The following is an 18,764-nucleotide window of genomic DNA, read 5'->3' on the forward strand; positions in this document are numbered from 1 at the left end:
AACGTAAGCCACGTGTGTAAAGCTTTCTGGTAACTGTGTTATAGAAGTAAGAAGAAGTTGGTATGATCGGTTTTTCCACATGAAATAAAAATAAAAATTATTACTGAGATATTTTACATTCTTCACAGGAAATCTCTGAAACATAGTGTGTCTTTTACACTTACCGTCCACCTCCGTTGGGGCTGTGGCCACATCCAGGTGCTGTGTGAGCAGCTCTAGTCAGTTGTTGGTTTTGTTTTTTTTTAATATGTTAGCTGTTGTGTCAGAGTTGGGGATGAGCTTAAAGGTATCTAAGATTTCTTTTGACTTCGCTTTTTTTGAGTCATGGTACTATTATTGATTGAGATACGAGTATCAGGGTTAAAAATGATAGATTTCAAAGCTATTTGGAGTAAGTTTTTGTTAAACTTTTTAATGTTTATGTATAGTAGTGAGTATTGTTTTTTACAGGTATGATTTTATGCATAACGATGTAACACACTTAATACCAGAACAAAAGCTTAAGCATGTATAAAAGAAAATGCAATTTTTTTTTTTTTAATAAAAATACCGATTCCAACTCGTAGTGACCCTATAGGACAGAGTAGAACTGCCTGCCCCGCAGGGCTTCCAAGGCTGTAGTCTTTGCAGCGCAGACCGCCACACCTTTCTCCCACAGAGCAGCTAGCTGGTGGGTGCTAAGCACCAACCTTTCCCTTAGCAGCAGAGCACTTAACTGTTTTGCCACCAGGGCTCCTTAATTACCTAAGTAAGGTTACTTAATTTTCAAATGTTGCCGTGCCCAGTTTAGGGGTTCTGGTTAAAAACCTGTCCCAGCTCTGTTAGAGTTTTTGTTTCTCTCGTAGTGATTTCTGGGTGTTGCTGCAAAGATGTTAACATCCTGTGCAAAATGATTTGTTACTGCTGTTTTCAGATACCTGCAGGTTTTGAAGGGGATACAAACTGCAGCCATTTAACCTTAGTAGATTGGTTGTATTTTAAAAATTAGCAAAGAGAAATATGTTATAAATAGGTTATTTCCAGAGCTGTAAGCTTTGTAACAGTCTTATTTGCTGCTGCTGATACAAGTCATTTGTACTCTCGCCGTATGCAGCTCAGACGCAGAGACCTGAAGGATTTTGTAAATAGTTGAAGGGACGATAGCTGTCTTGTCAGATTTCAGAGCAAGGGTGCTAAACTTGCCCTGACACCCTTACTTGTTAGGGGACTTAGACATTCTCTTCCTCTGCGTGAGGAGCATCAAAACACACAGTGATTATATTATTTCATAGACTTGAAACGTTGCAACTACATTTGCTTAGTAACAGTTAGATGCTTAAAAACATTGTGTATAGCTGTTGTCCTGGCACATGGCAATTGCCAGTATGCCTTCATTAATGCTATTAAAAAAAGAAAACAAAACCAAGTCCATTGGCCTTGAGTTGATTCTGACTCATGGCAACTCTGCGTGTTACGTAGTAGAACTGAGATCCCTAGGTTTTCTTGGCTGTAATCTTTATGGAAGCAGATCACCAGGTTTTTCTTAGATGGTGCCGCGGGGCGGGTTTGAACCACCAACCTTTTGGGTAGTTGCTGAGTGCAAACTGTTTGTGCCACTCAGACCTCAAAAGCCATCCCTGTCTATTTACATAGAACCACTGACGGTTTAATAGCTAGGCTGATGCAGGAGATTAACTTGTAGCAGTAAGAAAAAATGGTTGCAGTTTTATGTTTTTAATATGTAAACTAAAATTAAAAATAAGTCCTAAAGAAAACTTATTTCCGCATTAGCTGTAAAAAGGATGCTACAATAATAATATGAAATCTTTATTAAATTTCTCGGGAACAACCTTAAAATCTGTAAATTACTAAAAATTTACTCTGCCAGATTGCATAAATTATAGATGAAATACTAAACACACAGAGTAACTTTGTAGCGCGTCTAATTCACCTTGGATTCTGTTACCAGTTTTTGTAACCAGTTAGAAGGGAACATCGACGTATGATATTTTCAAGCCTATAATTTGCCGGTTGCAAGAGGAAGTACTTAATAAAATTGTGACTCTTACTGGCGGAGAAATCTGAGAGACGGAGTATTCCTGTTAATGATTATTTCACAAGCAGTGTCACTTGCTCAGACTCCGTGTGTTTTGGGAAAACCGAGCTCAGGAAGGGAACAGAACGTGGCAGGTGTTCTACTGACTGCCCGTGAAGCGGCCCCTGGACTTCCCTTCAGCCAGCCAGCCAGCCAGCCAGAGGTCACGTATGCAAGTAAGGAAGGGAGACTGTAATTTGAAGTAGGGAGGCAGGACGTGTGCAGAGCAGCCCAGCCGGGACTGTGCGTCGGCCGGGTGGAGGAGAGGGGCGGGGGCCATGAGTACAGAGCAGGGCCAGGAGGCTTCCGGCGGCCGTGGGCACGCGCCTTACCTCGATTGTGCTGGCGGTCTCACTGGTGTCTGCAGATGCCGGCTCTTTGGATTGTCTGCTTTAGATACTTGCAGTTTATTGTACTTCAGTTATACTTCAGTAAAGCTGTAGAATTAAAAAAACAATGTAATATGTATATTCGCAGCTCCCATTTAGCCCAAGTTCATTAGAAAACCAGTCACACTGTAGAGCGTTGGTATCGGGTAAATTTGATTTTTAGCCAGGTACTAGGAGACCTGGTGGCACAACCATTAAGCACTGGGCTGCCAAAGAGAATGTCAGCGGTTTGAACCTATCAGTGACCCCACAGGAGAAAGACCAGGCTCCTATAAAGATTACAGCATGGAGGACCCTGTAGGGTGGTTCTACTCTGTCATGTGGGGTTATTAGGAGTTGAAGTTGACTCAGTGGCACCTAACAACAACAACAACATTAGTTGCATACAAATGTGTGCATACTTAAATTCGTAACCTGTTACTTGCTTGTCTGAAAAAGATACGGCGAGTAGAATTCTAGCCCTCTCGAGGGCAAGCTTCGTACATGAGCGCAGTGGTCAAGCCTTGGACTTTTGCTTACATTCAGAGCCTTGTCTGCCCTCCCTCCCTCCCTGAGTGATCTCCTCTGGTCCCATGGCTTTAGAGATCATGTGTACCGGTGATTTTCAATTCATACATCCAGCTGTATGTAGCCTATGCCCTGAGTTTCTTACTCATGCAAATAATAAAAAAAAAAAAAAGGCTCCATCTTGTTGGATGTTTAATAAGCATTTCATCCTTAGGGTAGCCAAAGCAAACCCTTGGTTCCCGCCACCGCCTCATCTCCAGTATCTCTGTTTTGGCACCTCCGTGGCTGGGGACACCCCCTGAAGTCTTCGCTGCCCTTGTTCCATCCCCGAGTCCTGTGGCTGTACCTCACAACTGTCCTGAGGCTGACCGCTCTTCTTCCAGCCGAAACCACCCCAATCTTCTGCCTGGGTAGAATTCTAAGCCTTGCTTAGAGCTTTGCCTCCCCAAAGTCCGTTTTCATACAACAAAGTTTCCTTTTCACGTGAAAATTGGGTCATGCTATCCCCCTTCTTGGAAACCTTGAAACCTCATCGCAGGACCCACAGCCTGGGTGACCTGGCCCCACCTGCCCGTCTGTGCTGGCAGCTTCTGCCCCCTCCTCCCCTTGGTCCTGTTCCTTGCGTTGCCCCAGTGCACTGGGTGGTCTCTATGCTTTTGGACTGCTTCTCCTTGGCAGCCCTCTGTGGCTGCCCTTCCCGTCCGGCCCTGGGGCTCATCATGGCTTCACGCTCGTTATACCCACCGCTGGCGGACAGCGCCTGGCTCCACCTGTGTTTGGCATATCGTGACCCCTCTGGAATGAAGGCCGGAGCAGGAGCTTTATTTTCACCACTGTTGCATCCCTGTCATCTGATTCAAAAGAGTGCCCGGCACATAGTGTCTTTCAGTGTTTTTTGAAGGGGTCTTCCTCATCTCAGTTACTGGTGCCTGCGTTGTTCCAGCGTTGTTCCAGGTCTCAGCCTGAGAACCTTGGAGTGGTCCTTCACTCTCCTCATTTCTTGATTGCTGATGATCTTGTCAACTCTTCCTTCAGAATATACCCAACATCTGGCTGCTGCTTTTTGCTGCCCTGGTTGAGCCACCACCTCCCTGCTCCTGACTGCAGATACCTCATCCTCCTTCCTTTCTCCCATTCGGTCTCTTTATACACAGCCACTCCTCAGCTCCAGGGGCTCTCGCCCTGTCCCCCCATTTCACCTACTTCTCCCTCCTTGTCCGCTCCGCTCTTCCCCCCAGGTATCTGTGCAGCTTCCTCCCTCACTCCAGGTGTCTCTTCAAGTCATCTTCTCAAGGAGGTCCTCGTGGGTCACCCCACTTCTAAAAGGACACCTCCCCAGCCCCAGATGTTCGTGTTCCCCTCCCTGCTTTAGGTTTTTGTCCTTAGGAGTTAGCACTATCTAATATTCTGTATTTTGTATTTATTTGTCTTAATTATTTTCTTTGCCTTTGCCAAGGATGTTGGCTCTACAGGGGCAGGATCTTTGTCTTACTCATGGTGTCCCCAGTGCCTGGAGCAGTGTCTGGCATGTGGCCAGCTCCCAGTACTGACTGACAGCGTGAACAAACAGATGAGACCCGAGCTGAGTGCTCTCAAGTTGGCTCTGGCTCTCACCGTATGACTTCAGGTGTGGGGACTTGTGTGGTGATGTAGCTCAGCATCTCCTCTGTGGGCAGAAAGGCAGCCTAGAGAGGCCTCATAGCTGTTATGTTGGTGATGGGGGCTGATGTCTGGGACTGGGGGAAGGAGATGGCTTTACATAGAGTTGAATCAGGCTGATTCTTTGTCATGATTTAGACTCCTCTGATCTGTTGGTATGGAGGAGGACATCTGCTCCCTGGTACTCTGTGGCCTGGGGAGCAGCCTTGTGCTTTCTAGAACATGGCTGTGAGGTAATTCCCAGTTCTCTTCCCTTTGGCCTCTGACGTATGTGTGACTGCTGAGCTGGCTTCATTTACCCCGTAGAGCCCTCGCACATATGGTGCAAGTCCAGCAGTTTTGAGCGCTGGTTTGTAGAAACACGTAGAAATAGATGTGAAAGTCTGGGAGTCTTCGTGGTGCTGTCGTTGATTCTTTCAATCGCTCATTCACTCCTTTGGCCTCATGTCTGAGTACCTGCCCTCTGTGACCAACACTTTGAGGTGTAGCAGTATAGCCTGGGGTTCACATGTGGCATTCTCAGCTGTGTGCATGCTTGGTTGACATCCAGGTGAACAAGCGCAGTCAGAGCACGTGTTCCGGTGCCAGTGACCTGAGGAGAGGAAGTGAGCGAGTGGCTGGGGACACACCCAGAGACTGGCTGGACAGGGTTGTTAGACGTTGGAGGAGCCACTGGCTGGAGCTGTAGACTTTGTCCAACCCTTGCCATTCTAGCCAGAAAGCCTGGGCTCAAGGTCCTCTCTGCCGTTCCACCTGAGGGTACTGCAGTAGGGGTACCCCAGATGGTGACAGACAAAGAGAGGCTTTCTGCCATGGCGCCCTGCCAGAGGACACTGGCTCTGCGCGTTCTTCCCCTCCGCCCTTAGAATGCAGAGCAGGTGTTCTGTTTGGGAAGGCCGTGCCTGCTCAGAATGGTGTTACCCAGGTGACAGCGGGGTTTTTCCTGTGGGGGCAAGGCAGTGCTGGGTCATCCTGGGTCATGCTAATTTAGGCTAAAATCGGCCCCACTGCTTACTAGCCCTGTGACTTCAGGCAGGTTTCCAAACCTGTGAACTGCACTTTCTTCTTTTTAAGGCTAATTTCAGTTTTCTGATAGGGTAGTTGATAATCTTTTGGGGAGGACCTAGGGTTATAATCTTGTCTCTTCTTCCTGGCTCTGAGGCCCCTACCTCGCCATTACCCCTAGCCTGTGGCTGAGGACCTACTGGAAAAAGTAGACATTGAGATCCGATGGCCAGAGCTGAATTCAGAGTTTCTACTGCTGAGCCTGGGAGGGGGGCTACATGGATGATGGGCCACAGTCAGGTCCCTGGACATCCATCTGGAATCCAGAGCTTGGACAGCCCATCTGATTGCGTTTGGATCTGCAGACACACTTAGCCTGGACTACTGCCTCAGGTCCATGCCCTCGTGTGCAGATCCTTCTAGAACGGCTGCTTTCTAACCTCACTGGTGATAAAAAGTACTGGTGCTTTTGGGTCGATGAGGCTGGCAGTGTCCAGCATGTGGCAGGAAGTGATACAGAAATCTAGGTGAGGGGATTCACTGGACTATTTCCTAGCTCCTACTAGGGTTTTCTTTATGGCGTTACTATCTTACTTGAAGTATTACCAGTTTCTAGAGCACTAAACCCATCGCTGTTGAGTCGATTCCGACTCTCAGCGACCCTGTAGGGCAGGGTAGAGCTGCCCTGCAGGGCTTCCAAGGCTGTCGTCTTTACAGAAGCAGACTGCTACACCTTTCTCTCACGGAGCCGCTGGTAGATTTGAAGCGCCAATCTTTGGGTTGGCAGCTGAGCACTTCACCACTGTGCCACCAGTTGTATCCAATAAGCTCCCTATTTTGTGTTTTATGTAAACATACGTGTGGGTTTTAATTTTAGAACTCTATGTGGTACTTTTTAAGGATCTTGTGTTCGTGGATCCCGTTTTGAAAATGGAACCTTTTTTTCTTCTGTTTCAGACTCCTTTTAGTTTCGGAATGAACCACAGAACACCACCCTACCCCGCTGGGGATTACTGTCTTCTGTGCAGAAGTGAACGGAAGGACTCTTCATTCCTGGAGAGTGGGATTAAGACCGCGAGTAAGCTGGCCCTCTCCATGGCCCCCAAAGGCAGCAATGTGCTGCACCTGCCGCTGTGGGTGTGCCCAGACTGCCGGCGGACAGTGGAGAAGGAGGAGAGGCAGGGCCTCGACCAGACTGCGGTGAGTCGGCAGCAGGTGGCAGAGCGTGGTGAGAGCGCATTCAGCTGCTTCTCATCCTTTCAGTGACATCCTTAATTGGCCAGGGAAATAAATTTGGTTTTGCTTTCTGGAACTCCCTCCTGCACCATTTCTCAGACCCTTGCTCCACCCACTGGGAAGTTCTTCCTGGGCCAGACACAACTTTGTCAGCAAGCTGTGGGGTACCCGTAAAAAACCCATTCCCGTCGAGTCGATTCCGACTCTAAGCAACTCTATAGGTCAGAGTAGAACTGCCCCATAGAGTTTTCAAGGAGCAGCTGGTGGATTTAAACTGCTGGCGTTTTGGTTAGCGGCCGTAGGTCATTGTAGCTCTTAACCACTGTGCCACCAGGGCTCCAAAGGCACAAAGGGGGCACAGAGGGGGCTTTTAGCTTTTTTCCTCTGGTCTGGACTGAGGGTTTGTTACCTTGAACAATACAGTTACCTCAAAAGCTAGTGGACTTTCCATGTATTTCCAAAAATAAGACCAAACCCTTAATGTCAAGTCGATTCCAACTCATAACGATCCTGTAGGACACAGCAGAACTGCCCCATAGGGTTTCCAAGGAGTGAGTGGTGGATTTGAACTGCCCACCATTTAGTTAGCAGCCGAGCTCTTAACCACTGTGCTACCAGGGCTCCCTCATGTATTTCCTTCTAGTCAATTCCATGTGTTATCAACTCAACTGAAATTCTTTCCCTGATGCCATTCTCGAGTTTGTTTTTTGTTTCCCTTCTTTCCTTGATCCCTTGCCCCAGTTTAACGGAGGCCACCTCTAGGCCATTAAGCTTGCGTGAGAAGACCACATCCTCAATGTGATGTTTTGATACAGACCAAGTCTTCGTGTGCCCTTGTTCCAAAGTCTTCCAGATCTCCTATTTGGGTTTTAGGAGGAGTTGGTTTTGCAACCATTTGAGGCCCCATATTCGAAGGCTCTTCGGTTCCCTTTGGTTTTTGCTGGGTTAGTCTCTTTCTTCTAGTTCCTTGCAAAATGCAACCAGTAACAACCAGCACATGCTACTAGTGTTTCCTAACCAGGTAGTGCTAGCCAAGTTAGTCCTAGTGGGGCTCTGTCTTTCTGGAGTCATCTATGTTTCCCTGCTACCTGCCAGCCAGCTGCTAAGCCACTGGCTCATGGCTTTAGTTTTCCTTAAGGCAGCACCCAATTCCAGTGGCCAGTTTCTGTGGTCATTAAAGTAACACTAACTTGCCTTAGTACCTAAACCCTGAGATCTCTTTGCTTATTAAAATAGAAATTGATTTCTCACTCAGCCCCTTCTCACCTGCCCCCCTTTTTTTTTTATCTCTGGCACCCTGTATTCATTTTGCTTCTCTTCCTTTTCACTGGACTATAAACACCAGGAGGGCAGCAATTTTTGTCTGTTACCAAGAACAGTGCCTGGTCTGGGATATATTAGGCATTCAGAATATTTGATGAATAAGTAAATGAATGGCCAAAGAATGAGTGGACCCTGAAATTCTCCTCATTAATCCCTTAGGAAGTTGGCATAAAAACCCATGCTGTTGAGTTAATTCCTCCTCGTAGTGACCCGGTAGGACAGAGTAGTTTCCAAGGTTGTCAACTTTACAGAGGAGAACAGTGGTGGCATAGTGGTTAAGAGCTGTGGCTGCTAACCAAACGATCAGCAGTTCAAATCCACGGGGTGCTTCTTGGAAACTCTGGGACAGTTCTGCTCTGTCTCGTAGGGTTGCTGTGAGTCGGAATCGACTTGATGGCAGTGGGTTTGGTGTTGTGATCTTTACAGAAGCAGACTGCCCCATCTGCCCCATGGAGCAGCTGGCAGGTTCAAACCACCAGCCTTTCTGGTTAGCAGCTGAGCATGCTTACCGCTGCACCACCAGAGCTCCCTAGAAAGACGGCATAGTCGGTCCTAAATGTTCTTACCTGAACATCGTTTTGCTTTATCATTCTCCTATTCTGATTTCGTTTACTTTCTGTATTTGATCTTTTCCCCGTTGTTTCATAGAAGGCTGCTCAATATTATTTAAATTCACTTCTATTAGCATTCCTGAGTCTTTCTGCCGACTAATGCGTTTTGTTTTCTTCGTTTCCTAAACTTTATTGCCTTTTCTTCTGTTTACTGTCCTACTCTCATGTTTTAGCCTGAGTGTACCCCTGGGGAGGCGATGGTATTGCTCACCCTGGTGTCCGAGGCAGGGACACTGCCTGGTTTCCTGTCACTGGGCTCTCCACTTATCCTGGGTAATGGATTGTCTGTCAAGTGAGGCCTTCTCTCCTCACCAGATACAACCTCAGGGACCACAGAGGGGTAGCACTGACCTGTATTTGTAGACTGAGACCTTCTGTTACTTTTGTAAAATTGGCTTCTTTATTCTATTTGGTTAAAACTGCTGGCCTGTTTTTTTTTTTTTTTTTTTTTTAATAAATGATATATAATTTGCATTTAGCAAAATTTATGTAAGTATCCAGTTCACTGAGTTATGACAAGTGTGTACAGTCATGTAGACACCACTACCACAGTCAAGACTGCGCTAGTATACAGTCATGGAAACAACCAGTACCACAGTCAAGACCGCGCCAGTGTACAGTAACGGAAATGTCACTGCCACAATTAAGACTACGTTAGTATATAGTCATGTAGACACCACTACCACAGTTAAGATTGTGCTAGTGTACTGTCATGTACCAGCACTCCTCTGTCAATGTTGTACTGTGGTGGCTTGCGTGTTGCTGTGATGCTGGAAGCCACCAGTATTTCAAATATCAGCAGGTCACCCTTGGTGGACAGGTTTCAACAGAGCTTCCAGAGTAAGACACACTAGGAGAAAAGACCTGTCGATCTACTTGTAAAAATAAAACACCCAGTGAAAGCCTTATGAATAGCAGCAGAACGTTGTCTGGTACAGTGCTGGAAGATGGACCCCTCAGGTTGGAAGGCAGTCAAAAAAGATGACTCTGAAAGTGGTATCGACCTTAATGACCTGAATGGAGTAAAGCATTTGGGACCTTCATTTGCTGATGTGGCATGACTCAAAATGAAAAGAAAAGCCACAAGCATCCATTAATAATTGGAACCTGGAACGTATGAAGTGTGAGTCTAGGAAAATCGGAAATTATCAAAAATGAAATGGAACACATAAAGATTGATATCCTAGGTATTAGTGAGCTGAAATGAACTGGTTTTGGCCATTTTGAATTGGACAATCCTACGGTCTACTGTGCCAGGAATGACACCTCGAGGGGGGATGGCTTCGCATTCATAGTTGAAAAGAACATTTCAAGGCCTATCCTGAGGTACAGCACTGTCTGGTGACAGGATAATATACACACACCTGCAAGGAAGAGCAGTTAATTCGACTGTTACTCAAAATTTACGCACCAACCACTAAGGCCAAAGATGAAAAAATTGAAGATTTTTGCCAACTTCTGCAGTCTGAAATAGATCCAACATGCAGTCGAGATGCATTCATAATTACTGGTGCTTGGAATGTGAAAATGGGAAACACAGGGGATTGGTAGTCGGAAAATATGATCTTGGTGATAGAAGTGATGCCAGAAATCGCAGGATAGAATTTCAGAAGACCAATGACTTGTTCATTGCAGATATCTGTTTTCAACAGCATACACAGCAGCTATACACGTGGGTGTCACAAGATGGAATATATAAGAATCAAATTGACTACATCTTTGGAAAGAAACTATGGAGAAGTTCAATATCATCAGTCAAAACAAGACTGACTGTGGAACAGACCATCAGTTGCTCTTGTGCAGGTTCAAATTGAAGCTGAAGAAAATTCAAACAAGCCCATGACAGCCAAAGTACAGCCTTGATTATGTCCCAACTGGACTTAGAGACCATCTCAAGAATACATTTCACGCATCGAACACTAACGGCTGAAGAGCAGATGAATTGTGGCGTGACGTCGAGGACGTTATGCATGAATAAAGCAAAAACCAAACCAAAACCAAACCCACTGCCATGGAGTCAAATCTAACTCATAGCAACACTACAGCACAGAGTAGAACTGCCCCATAGAGTTTCCAAGGAGCGTCTGGTGGATTCGAACTGCCAGCCTTTTGACTAGCAGCCATAGCTCTTAACCACTATGCCACCAGGGTTTCCAGAGAAAGCAAAAGGTCATTAAAAAGACAAGATAGAAACAAAAGACCAAAATGGATGTCAGAGAGACTCTGAAAGTTGCGCTTGAATGTAGGGTAGCTAAAGCAAATGGAAGAAATAATGAAGTAAAAGAGCTGAATAGAAAATTTCTAAGGGTGACTTGAGAATGCAAAAAGTAAAGTATTATAATGAAATGTGCAAAGATTTGGAGTTAGAAAACCAAAGGGGAAGAACATGATTGGCATTTCTCAAACTGAAAGAACTGAAGAAAAATTCAGGCCTCTAGTTGCAATATTGAACAATTCTGTGGGCAGACTATTAAACGATGCTGGAAGCATCAAAGAAGGTGAAAGGAGTACATAGTCACTGCACTAAAAAGAATTGGTCGATGTTCAGTCATTTCAGGAGGTAGCATGTGATCAAGAACCGATAGTATTGAAGGAAAAAGTCCAAGCTGCACTAAAGGCCTTGTCGAAAAACAAGGCTCCAGGAATTGACGGAATACCAATTGAAATGTCTCAATAAATGGATGCAGCGCTGAAAGTGCTCACTTGTCTGTGCCAGGAAATTTGTAGGGTAGCTACCTGGCCAACCGACTGGAAGAGATCTATATTTGTGCTCATTTCAAAGAAAGGTGATCCAACAGAATGTGGAAATTAAATTTTCAAACAATGCCGTTAATATCACGTGCAAGTAAAATTTTGCTGAAGATCATTCAAAAACTGTTGTAGCAGTTCATCGGTAGGTAGCTGCCAGAAATTCAAGCCACATGCAGAAGAGGATGTGAAACAAGGGATATCGTTGCTGATGCCACTTGGGTCTTGGCTTAAAGCAGAGAATACCTGTGTTTTATTGACTATGCAAAGACATTCGACTGTGTGGATCATAACAAATTATGGATAACATTGTGAAGAATGAGAATTCCAGAACACTTAATTGTGCTCCTAAGGAACCTGTACATAGAGCAAGAGGCAGTTGTTTGAACAGAGCAAGGGAATAAATACTGTGTGGTTTAAAATCAGGGAAGGTGTATGTCAAGGTTGTATCATTTCACCATACTTTTTTAATCTATATACTAAGCAAATAATCTGAGAAGCTGGACTATATGAAGAAGAATGTGGCATCAGGATTAGAGGAAGATTCATTAGCAACTTGTGATGTGCAAATGACCCAGCTTTCTTTGCTGAAAGTGAAGAGGACTTGCAGCACTTACTGATGAAGATCAAAGACCACAGCCTTCAGTATGGATTATGCCTCAACATCAAGAAAACAAATATCCTCACAATTGTAAACAATATCATGATAAATGAAGAAAATACTGACGTTGTCAAGGATTTCATTTTACTTGGATTCACAGTCAATGCCCATGGAAGCAGCAGTCAAGAGATAAATTGATGTATTGCATCGGGCAAATCTGCTGCAAAAGACTTCTTTAAAATGTTTAAAGCTAACATGTCAGTTTGAGCACTAATGTGCGCCTGACCCAATCCATGGTATTTCCACTCACCTCACATGCATGGGAAAGCTGGACAGTGAATAAAGAAGACTGAAGAAGAATCGATGTCTTTGAATTATGGTGTTGGCGAAGTGTATTGAATTTACCATGGACCGCCAGAAGAGCGAAGAAGCCTGTCTTAGAAGTACGGCCAGAGTGCTCCTCAGAAGCAAGGATGTCGAGTCTTTGTTTCATGTCCTTTGGACTTCATGTTTGGTGAGGTGGAGAGTTAGCAAAAAAGAGGAAGACCCTAAACACAGCAAGAGGCCATCTAAGATGCATCAACTGGTCTCAACCTACCTGGAGGAAAGGAGAATGAAGAACACCAAAGACAGAAGGTAATTATGAGCCCAAGAGACAGAAAGGGCCACATAAAGCAGAGACTACATCAGCCTGAGACCAGAAGACCTAGATGGTGCCCGGCTACAACCGATGACTGCCCTGACAGGGAACACAACAGAGAACCCCTGAGGGAGCAGGAGAGCAGTGGGATGCAGACCCCAAATTCTCGTGAAAAGACCAGACTTAATGGTCTGACTGAGACTAGAAGGACTCCAGTGGTCATGGCCCCCAGACCTTCTGTTAGCCCTAGATTGGAACCATTCCGTGACTCATGGCAGAACAAACAGCATGAGTGTTAGCATATTTTTGCCATTTCTCCTTGTGCTACCTCCCCGCTAAGTCCTGTAGAGGTGACACAGAAGGGCCTACGTATGTGCCGCATGCTGCGGACACAGGGAGTTTGTGTCACAGCTCAGGAACACTGAGCTCGGGGAATCTGTTGCTCTTATAGTAAGCTCCACTTTTATAGTAAGCCTACTTTTTGTTCGAGGGGATGTGTTACCTCGTCTCTCCAGGTTATCAGCTGCATAAACAACCCCGAGAAATAGCTGAAGGAAAAGAAAGGTCAGATCCTCACACCTTGGCATTTCCAACAAGACTTGGAGGAGCACAAGAAATGCATGGAGCATTGTCACCCAACTGTCCTCTTAGCAGACATTAAAACAAAGTCAGCCAAGAAAAAACAGAAGGTATTTAACGTGGCAACAAAGAGAGTGTTTCTGACCTTGGCTAGATGTTGTTGGTGTAGGGGTGGGAGCAGAAGCCGGCTGAACTGTGTGGAGAATAACTTAGTGGGGCAGTTGCTCAGGTGCTGATTCTCAGCTGGACTGATGGTAGAAGAGGGCAGACCCAAAGGAGAGGGTGGAGCTGGAGGAAGGGGCTTGGAAATGCTCAAAGAAAGAAAGAGCTGGGAGTTGGGGAGGGGTCTTCCCCCATTCAAATTTTTATTTTTTAATTATGTAATTTTGATGTACACATGAATACGTGTTTATGAAGCTAGTAAGAAAAAAAAAAACGCCATCCTGCGTAAGAATCAAACCATTCCTCACGCTCCAGCTGTGTACAGTCAGTTCTCGTTATTCGTGGTAGTGATGTTCTGTAAAGTCCCGGCGAGCAGGGAACTAGCCAATGCCAAACCCAGCTTGTTTGACCTCTGGGGACTCTTGCCCACTCTCACACGCGCTTGTCTGTGAACGACCGTGAAAGCATGGTGCGTATTTCTAGAAGACAGGCAAATTGGTAAATATGGGGTCTGTAAAGAGTGAGGATGAATATTTCTCCCTTTCCCATCCTTCTGCCTCCCCATCTCCAAAAACCACTGACCTGAATTTTGTATTTATCATTCCTTACTTTTAAAAAAGATTTCCTTTTAAATGACACATCCTATCAGCTACATGTGTATCGCTGAATGATATTTTATTTTGTTCAACTTTGAACTTTATAAAAATGGTGCTATGCTTATGTTGTCTTCTGTGTCTCGCTCTTTTTTGATTCATTCGTACTGTGTAGGCAGCTGCATACCCACTCCTCACTTAGTGACATAGTTAGGTTCCAGAGGCCACGTTGTTATGTGAAAACCGGTGTTGTGTGAAATACTCCTGCCCCGGCTCCCCTCATCCCTGGCCCAACCTTCTCAGCTGGGTGGCGGCACCTCTGTAGCTGCGGTGGTCACGGGCTGACCCTGGTTCTGCTTGCTGGAACCGGGATCCATGCTATATATAGGGTGCTGGCTGAGCATCCAGACTCGGACTGTGTGATCCACTCAGTGTAGGAAACGGGGTGGCACAGGTGGGTGGGGCATGGCGGCCTCATCCAGGGGCGGCTCCACATGTGCCCACTGCCTTTGCCCCACTCCCGGCACCTGCGGGACGGTGTCTGCTTGTAAGGTGAGTGTGGGGTGGAGGGTAGGGCACACTGGGAGAAAGCCAGGAAGGGGGAGGAGCGGCTCAAGGAACCGGAGCCTCAGGGTACTGGGGTTCTAGACTGAGGTTAAATACCTCGGGGTGGTGCTGTTCCTACCTCTGCGTGTGCTGGACTAGCTGCTCACGGCGAAGGTGTTTGGGTCTGGGGTCGTTAATGTGCAAAACAGTTCGGTGGTAGATTTTTTACTATTGGTGTAAGTGTAAAATGCCAGGTAATGAGACAGTTGACAAACGAAGAGCAGGCGCAGTTTATTCATTTCCCTTAGGACACTTCCCTGTGTGACTACACTTCAGTTTATGCATGAGTGCTTTTTTTGGTTGGCATTGACTGACTTCCAGTTTTTTTACAGTTACAAGAAATGCCATCAGGGATATTTGTATACCTGTCTCTTGATGCTCACGTTGTGTGGGGTGGGAATGAGTAAGGGTGGACACGTGATAGTGCTAATGAGGCCCATGAAGGTAGGACAGGCTGTCTCCCCTCTCTCTCTGTCCCTGTGAGAGAATCATCCCTTTTGTTGAGACAGGAGGGAAGCAGGCAAGGCTGATAGGGGTATGAAGAAGGTGGGGATGGGGAGTGTTCCAGTTGAGAACATTGCTGCCACAACTCCTATTTTTTGTGCATTTTTATTTTGAGGTGGAGAGTGTATTTAGTGGGGCAGGGAAGAACAGATCTTGCAAGAAATGGGTGAAGTGTGCTGGGAGGGATCTGGGGTCGCTGGGCTGCCTCAGTCCCGGAGGACCTAGTGCCACCAGCTGCCTGGTGGCGAGGATGTCTCTGTTCTTTCTTCCTCCTCAGTAGCAGGTGTTGCACAAGGCAGTTGGGGTGGGCCGGGGTCAGGGTGTGCTGGATAGACTTAGTGGAAGAACAGCATATAGGGTGTTAGAGAGCAGTCACCTGCCTCTCCTTGGCCCTCTGGCAGCTCCCAGCCCCGTTGCTGTGAGTTCTCAGTCAGTCTGGCAGATCTCCTACCCAATCGGTTTACCCTGGGGCGTTTCTGCACAGGCCAAGCCTCCGCCGATGGTGCCAGAGATGGCTGTTGAATGAAGGGAAAAGCTGCCCTTGCTGAATCGTTGAGGAGAGTGTTGAAAATACTCCTCCTGACTAGTAGAGGCTTTGAGGCCTTGGGGGCCTGTGATGCACGTTCATGGGTCTGTCAGCTCTCTGATAGTTTTTAGAAATTTTGTTTCTTTTCTGATAGTTGAAAAAAATACATAAGCATATTCAGATCACCTGAAAGAATTCCCTGTATCAGAGGAAGTGGCCCTAAGTCCTGTGTCCTGGTGTGGTTTGACGTGCTTTTGGTTCACAGGCCACTAAGGAAAGAACAGAGGTGCTCTTAATACTACGTTCTCTGCTAAGGCCAAGGAAAGACCGGCTGCAGGCCTGGCCTGCTCTGTGCAGCAGAGTTCCCAGGGGAAGGGGCAGGAGGGCGGAGACACTGGCGGAGACCCAAGGCCCAGCCCAACACCCTGCTGCTTAGTAGCCAGAGCCAGACCTACATTGAATTTAGCAACTTAGTTTCAACTAAACATTCATCTCTTTCTTTAAAATAATGTTAATATGAATTTTATTGATTTTCAGTTTTGTTTGTACTAAATTATAAATCAGCTTTTAAAAGATAGTTGTATAAAGATTAAAAAGCATGAGTTTATATTGCATTTAAGTTTGTGTATGTTTAAGTACCCCCACGTGTCTGTCAAGTTAGTTGTACTGTGGGGGCTTGCGTGTTGCTGTGATGCTGGAAGCTATGCCACCGGTATTCAGATACCAACAGGGTCACCCATGGAGGACAGGTTTCAGCTGAGCTTCCAGACTAAGACGGACTAGGAAGAAGGACCTGCCAGTCTACTTCTGAAAAGAATTGGCCAGTGAAAACCTTATGAATAACAGTGGAACATTGTCTGATATAGTGCTGGAAGATGAGCCCCCCGGGTTGGAAGGCATTCAAAAGATGACTGGGGAAGAGCTGCCTATTCAAAGTGGAGTCGACCTGAATGACGTGGATAGAGTAAAGCTTTTGGAACCTTCATTCGCTGATGTGGCAAGACTCAAAATGAGAAGAAACAGCTGCAAACATCCATTAATAATTGGAACCTGGAATGTATGAAGTATGAATCTAGGAAAATTGGAAATCGTTAAAAATGAAAGGCATAAACATCAATATCATAGGCATTAGTGAGTTGAAATGGACTGGTACTGGCCGTTTTGAATAGGGCAATCAAATAGTCTACTATGCTGGGAATGACAACTTAAAGAGGAACAGTGTTGCATTCATCATCAAAAAGAACATTTCAAGATCTATCCTGAAGTACAGAGCTGTCAGTGATAGGATAATATCCGTACATCTACAAGGAAGACCAGTTAATGTGACTATTATTCAAATTTACGCACCAACCACTAAGGCCAAAGATGAAGAAATAGAAGATTTTTATCAGCTGCTGCAGCCTGAAATTGATCGAACATGCAATCAAGATGCATTGATAATTACCGGCGATTGGAATGTGAAGGTTGGAAACCAAGAAGAAGGATCGGTAGTTGGAAAATATGGCCTGGGTGATAGAAACAATGCCGGAGATGAAATGATAGAATTTTGCAAGACCAATGACTTCTTCACTGCAAATACCTTTTTTCACCAACATAAACGGTGACTATTTTTTTTTATACACATGGACCTCGCCAGATGGAACACACAGAAATCAAATTGACTACATCTGTGGAAAGAGACGATGGAAAAGCTCAATCTCATCCGTCAGAACAAGGCCAGGGGCCAACTGTGGAACAGAGCATCAATTGCTCATATGCAAGTTCACGCTGAAATTGAAGAAAATCAGAGCAAGTCCACGAGAGTCAAAATATGACCTTGAATACATCCCACCTGAATTTAGAGACCATCTGAAGAATAGATTTGACACATTGAACACTAGTGACTGAAGACCAGATAAGTTGTGGAAGGACATCATACATGAAGAAAGCAAGAGGTTATTGAAAAGACAGGAAAGAGAGAGAAAACCAAGATGGATGTCAGAGGAGACTGTGAAACTTGCTCTCGAATGTCAAGCAGCTAAAGCAAAAGAAAGAATTGATGAAGTAAAAGAACTCAATGAAGGTTTCAAAGGGCGTCTCGAGAAGACAAAGTAAAGTATTATAATGACATGTGCAAAGAGCTGGAGATGGAAAACCAAAAGGGAAGAACACGCTCGGCATTTCTCAAGTGGAAAGAACTGAAGAAAAAATTCAAGCCTCGAGTTGCAATACTGAAGGATTCTATGGGGAAAATATTAAACGAGGCAGGAAGCATCAAAAGAAGATGGAAGGAATACACAGAGTCATTATACCAAAGAGAACTGGTTGATGTTCAACCATTTCACGAGGTGGCATGTGATCAGGAACCGATGGTACTGAAGGAAGAAGTCCAAGCTGCTCTGAAGTAACTGGCAAAAAACAAGGCTCCAGGAATTGATGGAATATCAGTTGAGATGTTTCAACAAACAGATGCAGCACTGGAGATGCTCACTCGTCTATGCCAAGAAATATGGAAGACAGCTTCCTGGCCAACTGACTGGAAGAGATCCATATTTATGCCTATTCCCAAGAAAGGTGATCTAACTGAACGTGGAAATTATAGAACAATATCATTAATATTACATGCAAGCAAAATTTTGCTGAAGGTCATTCAAAAACGGCTGCAGCAGTATATCGACAGGGAACTGCCAGAAATTCAGGCCGGTTTCAGAAGAGGACGTGGAACCAGGGATGTCATTGCTGATGTCAGATGGATCCTGGCTGAAAGCAGAGAATACCAGAAGGAGGTTTACCTGTGTTTTATTGACTATGCAAAGGCATTCGACTGTGTGGATCATAACAAACTATGGATAACATTGCGAAGAATGGAAATTCCAGAACAGTTAATAGTGCTCATGAGGAACCTTTACATAGATCAAGGCAGTTGTTTAGACAGAATAAGGGGATGCTGATTGGTTTAAAGTCAGGAAAGGTGTGCGCCAGGGTTGTATTCTTTCACCGTACCTATTCAATCTCTATGCTG

The 18,764-nt window shown here is 45.4% G+C and overlaps 1 protein-coding gene across 1 annotated transcript in view; it reads left to right on the plus strand.

Annotated features, from left to right (window-relative positions):
• FAM193A (family with sequence similarity 193 member A) overlaps positions 1-18,764 on the plus strand; it is a 192,971-nt gene that overhangs the window by 70,682 nt on the left and 103,525 nt on the right. Inside the window, exon 2 of the mRNA XM_049886592.1 lies at positions 6,592-6,834. Within this exon, the coding sequence (XP_049742549.1) occupies positions 6,610-6,834 (225 nt within the window). The 5' untranslated portion in view covers positions 6,592-6,609. The remainder of the gene's footprint in view (positions 1-6,591; positions 6,835-18,764) is intronic.

Source organism: Elephas maximus, chromosome 5 (genome assembly GCF_024166365.1).
Source record: "Elephas maximus indicus isolate mEleMax1 chromosome 5, mEleMax1 primary haplotype, whole genome shotgun sequence".
Lineage (NCBI taxonomy): Eukaryota > Metazoa > Chordata > Mammalia > Proboscidea > Elephantidae > Elephas > Elephas maximus.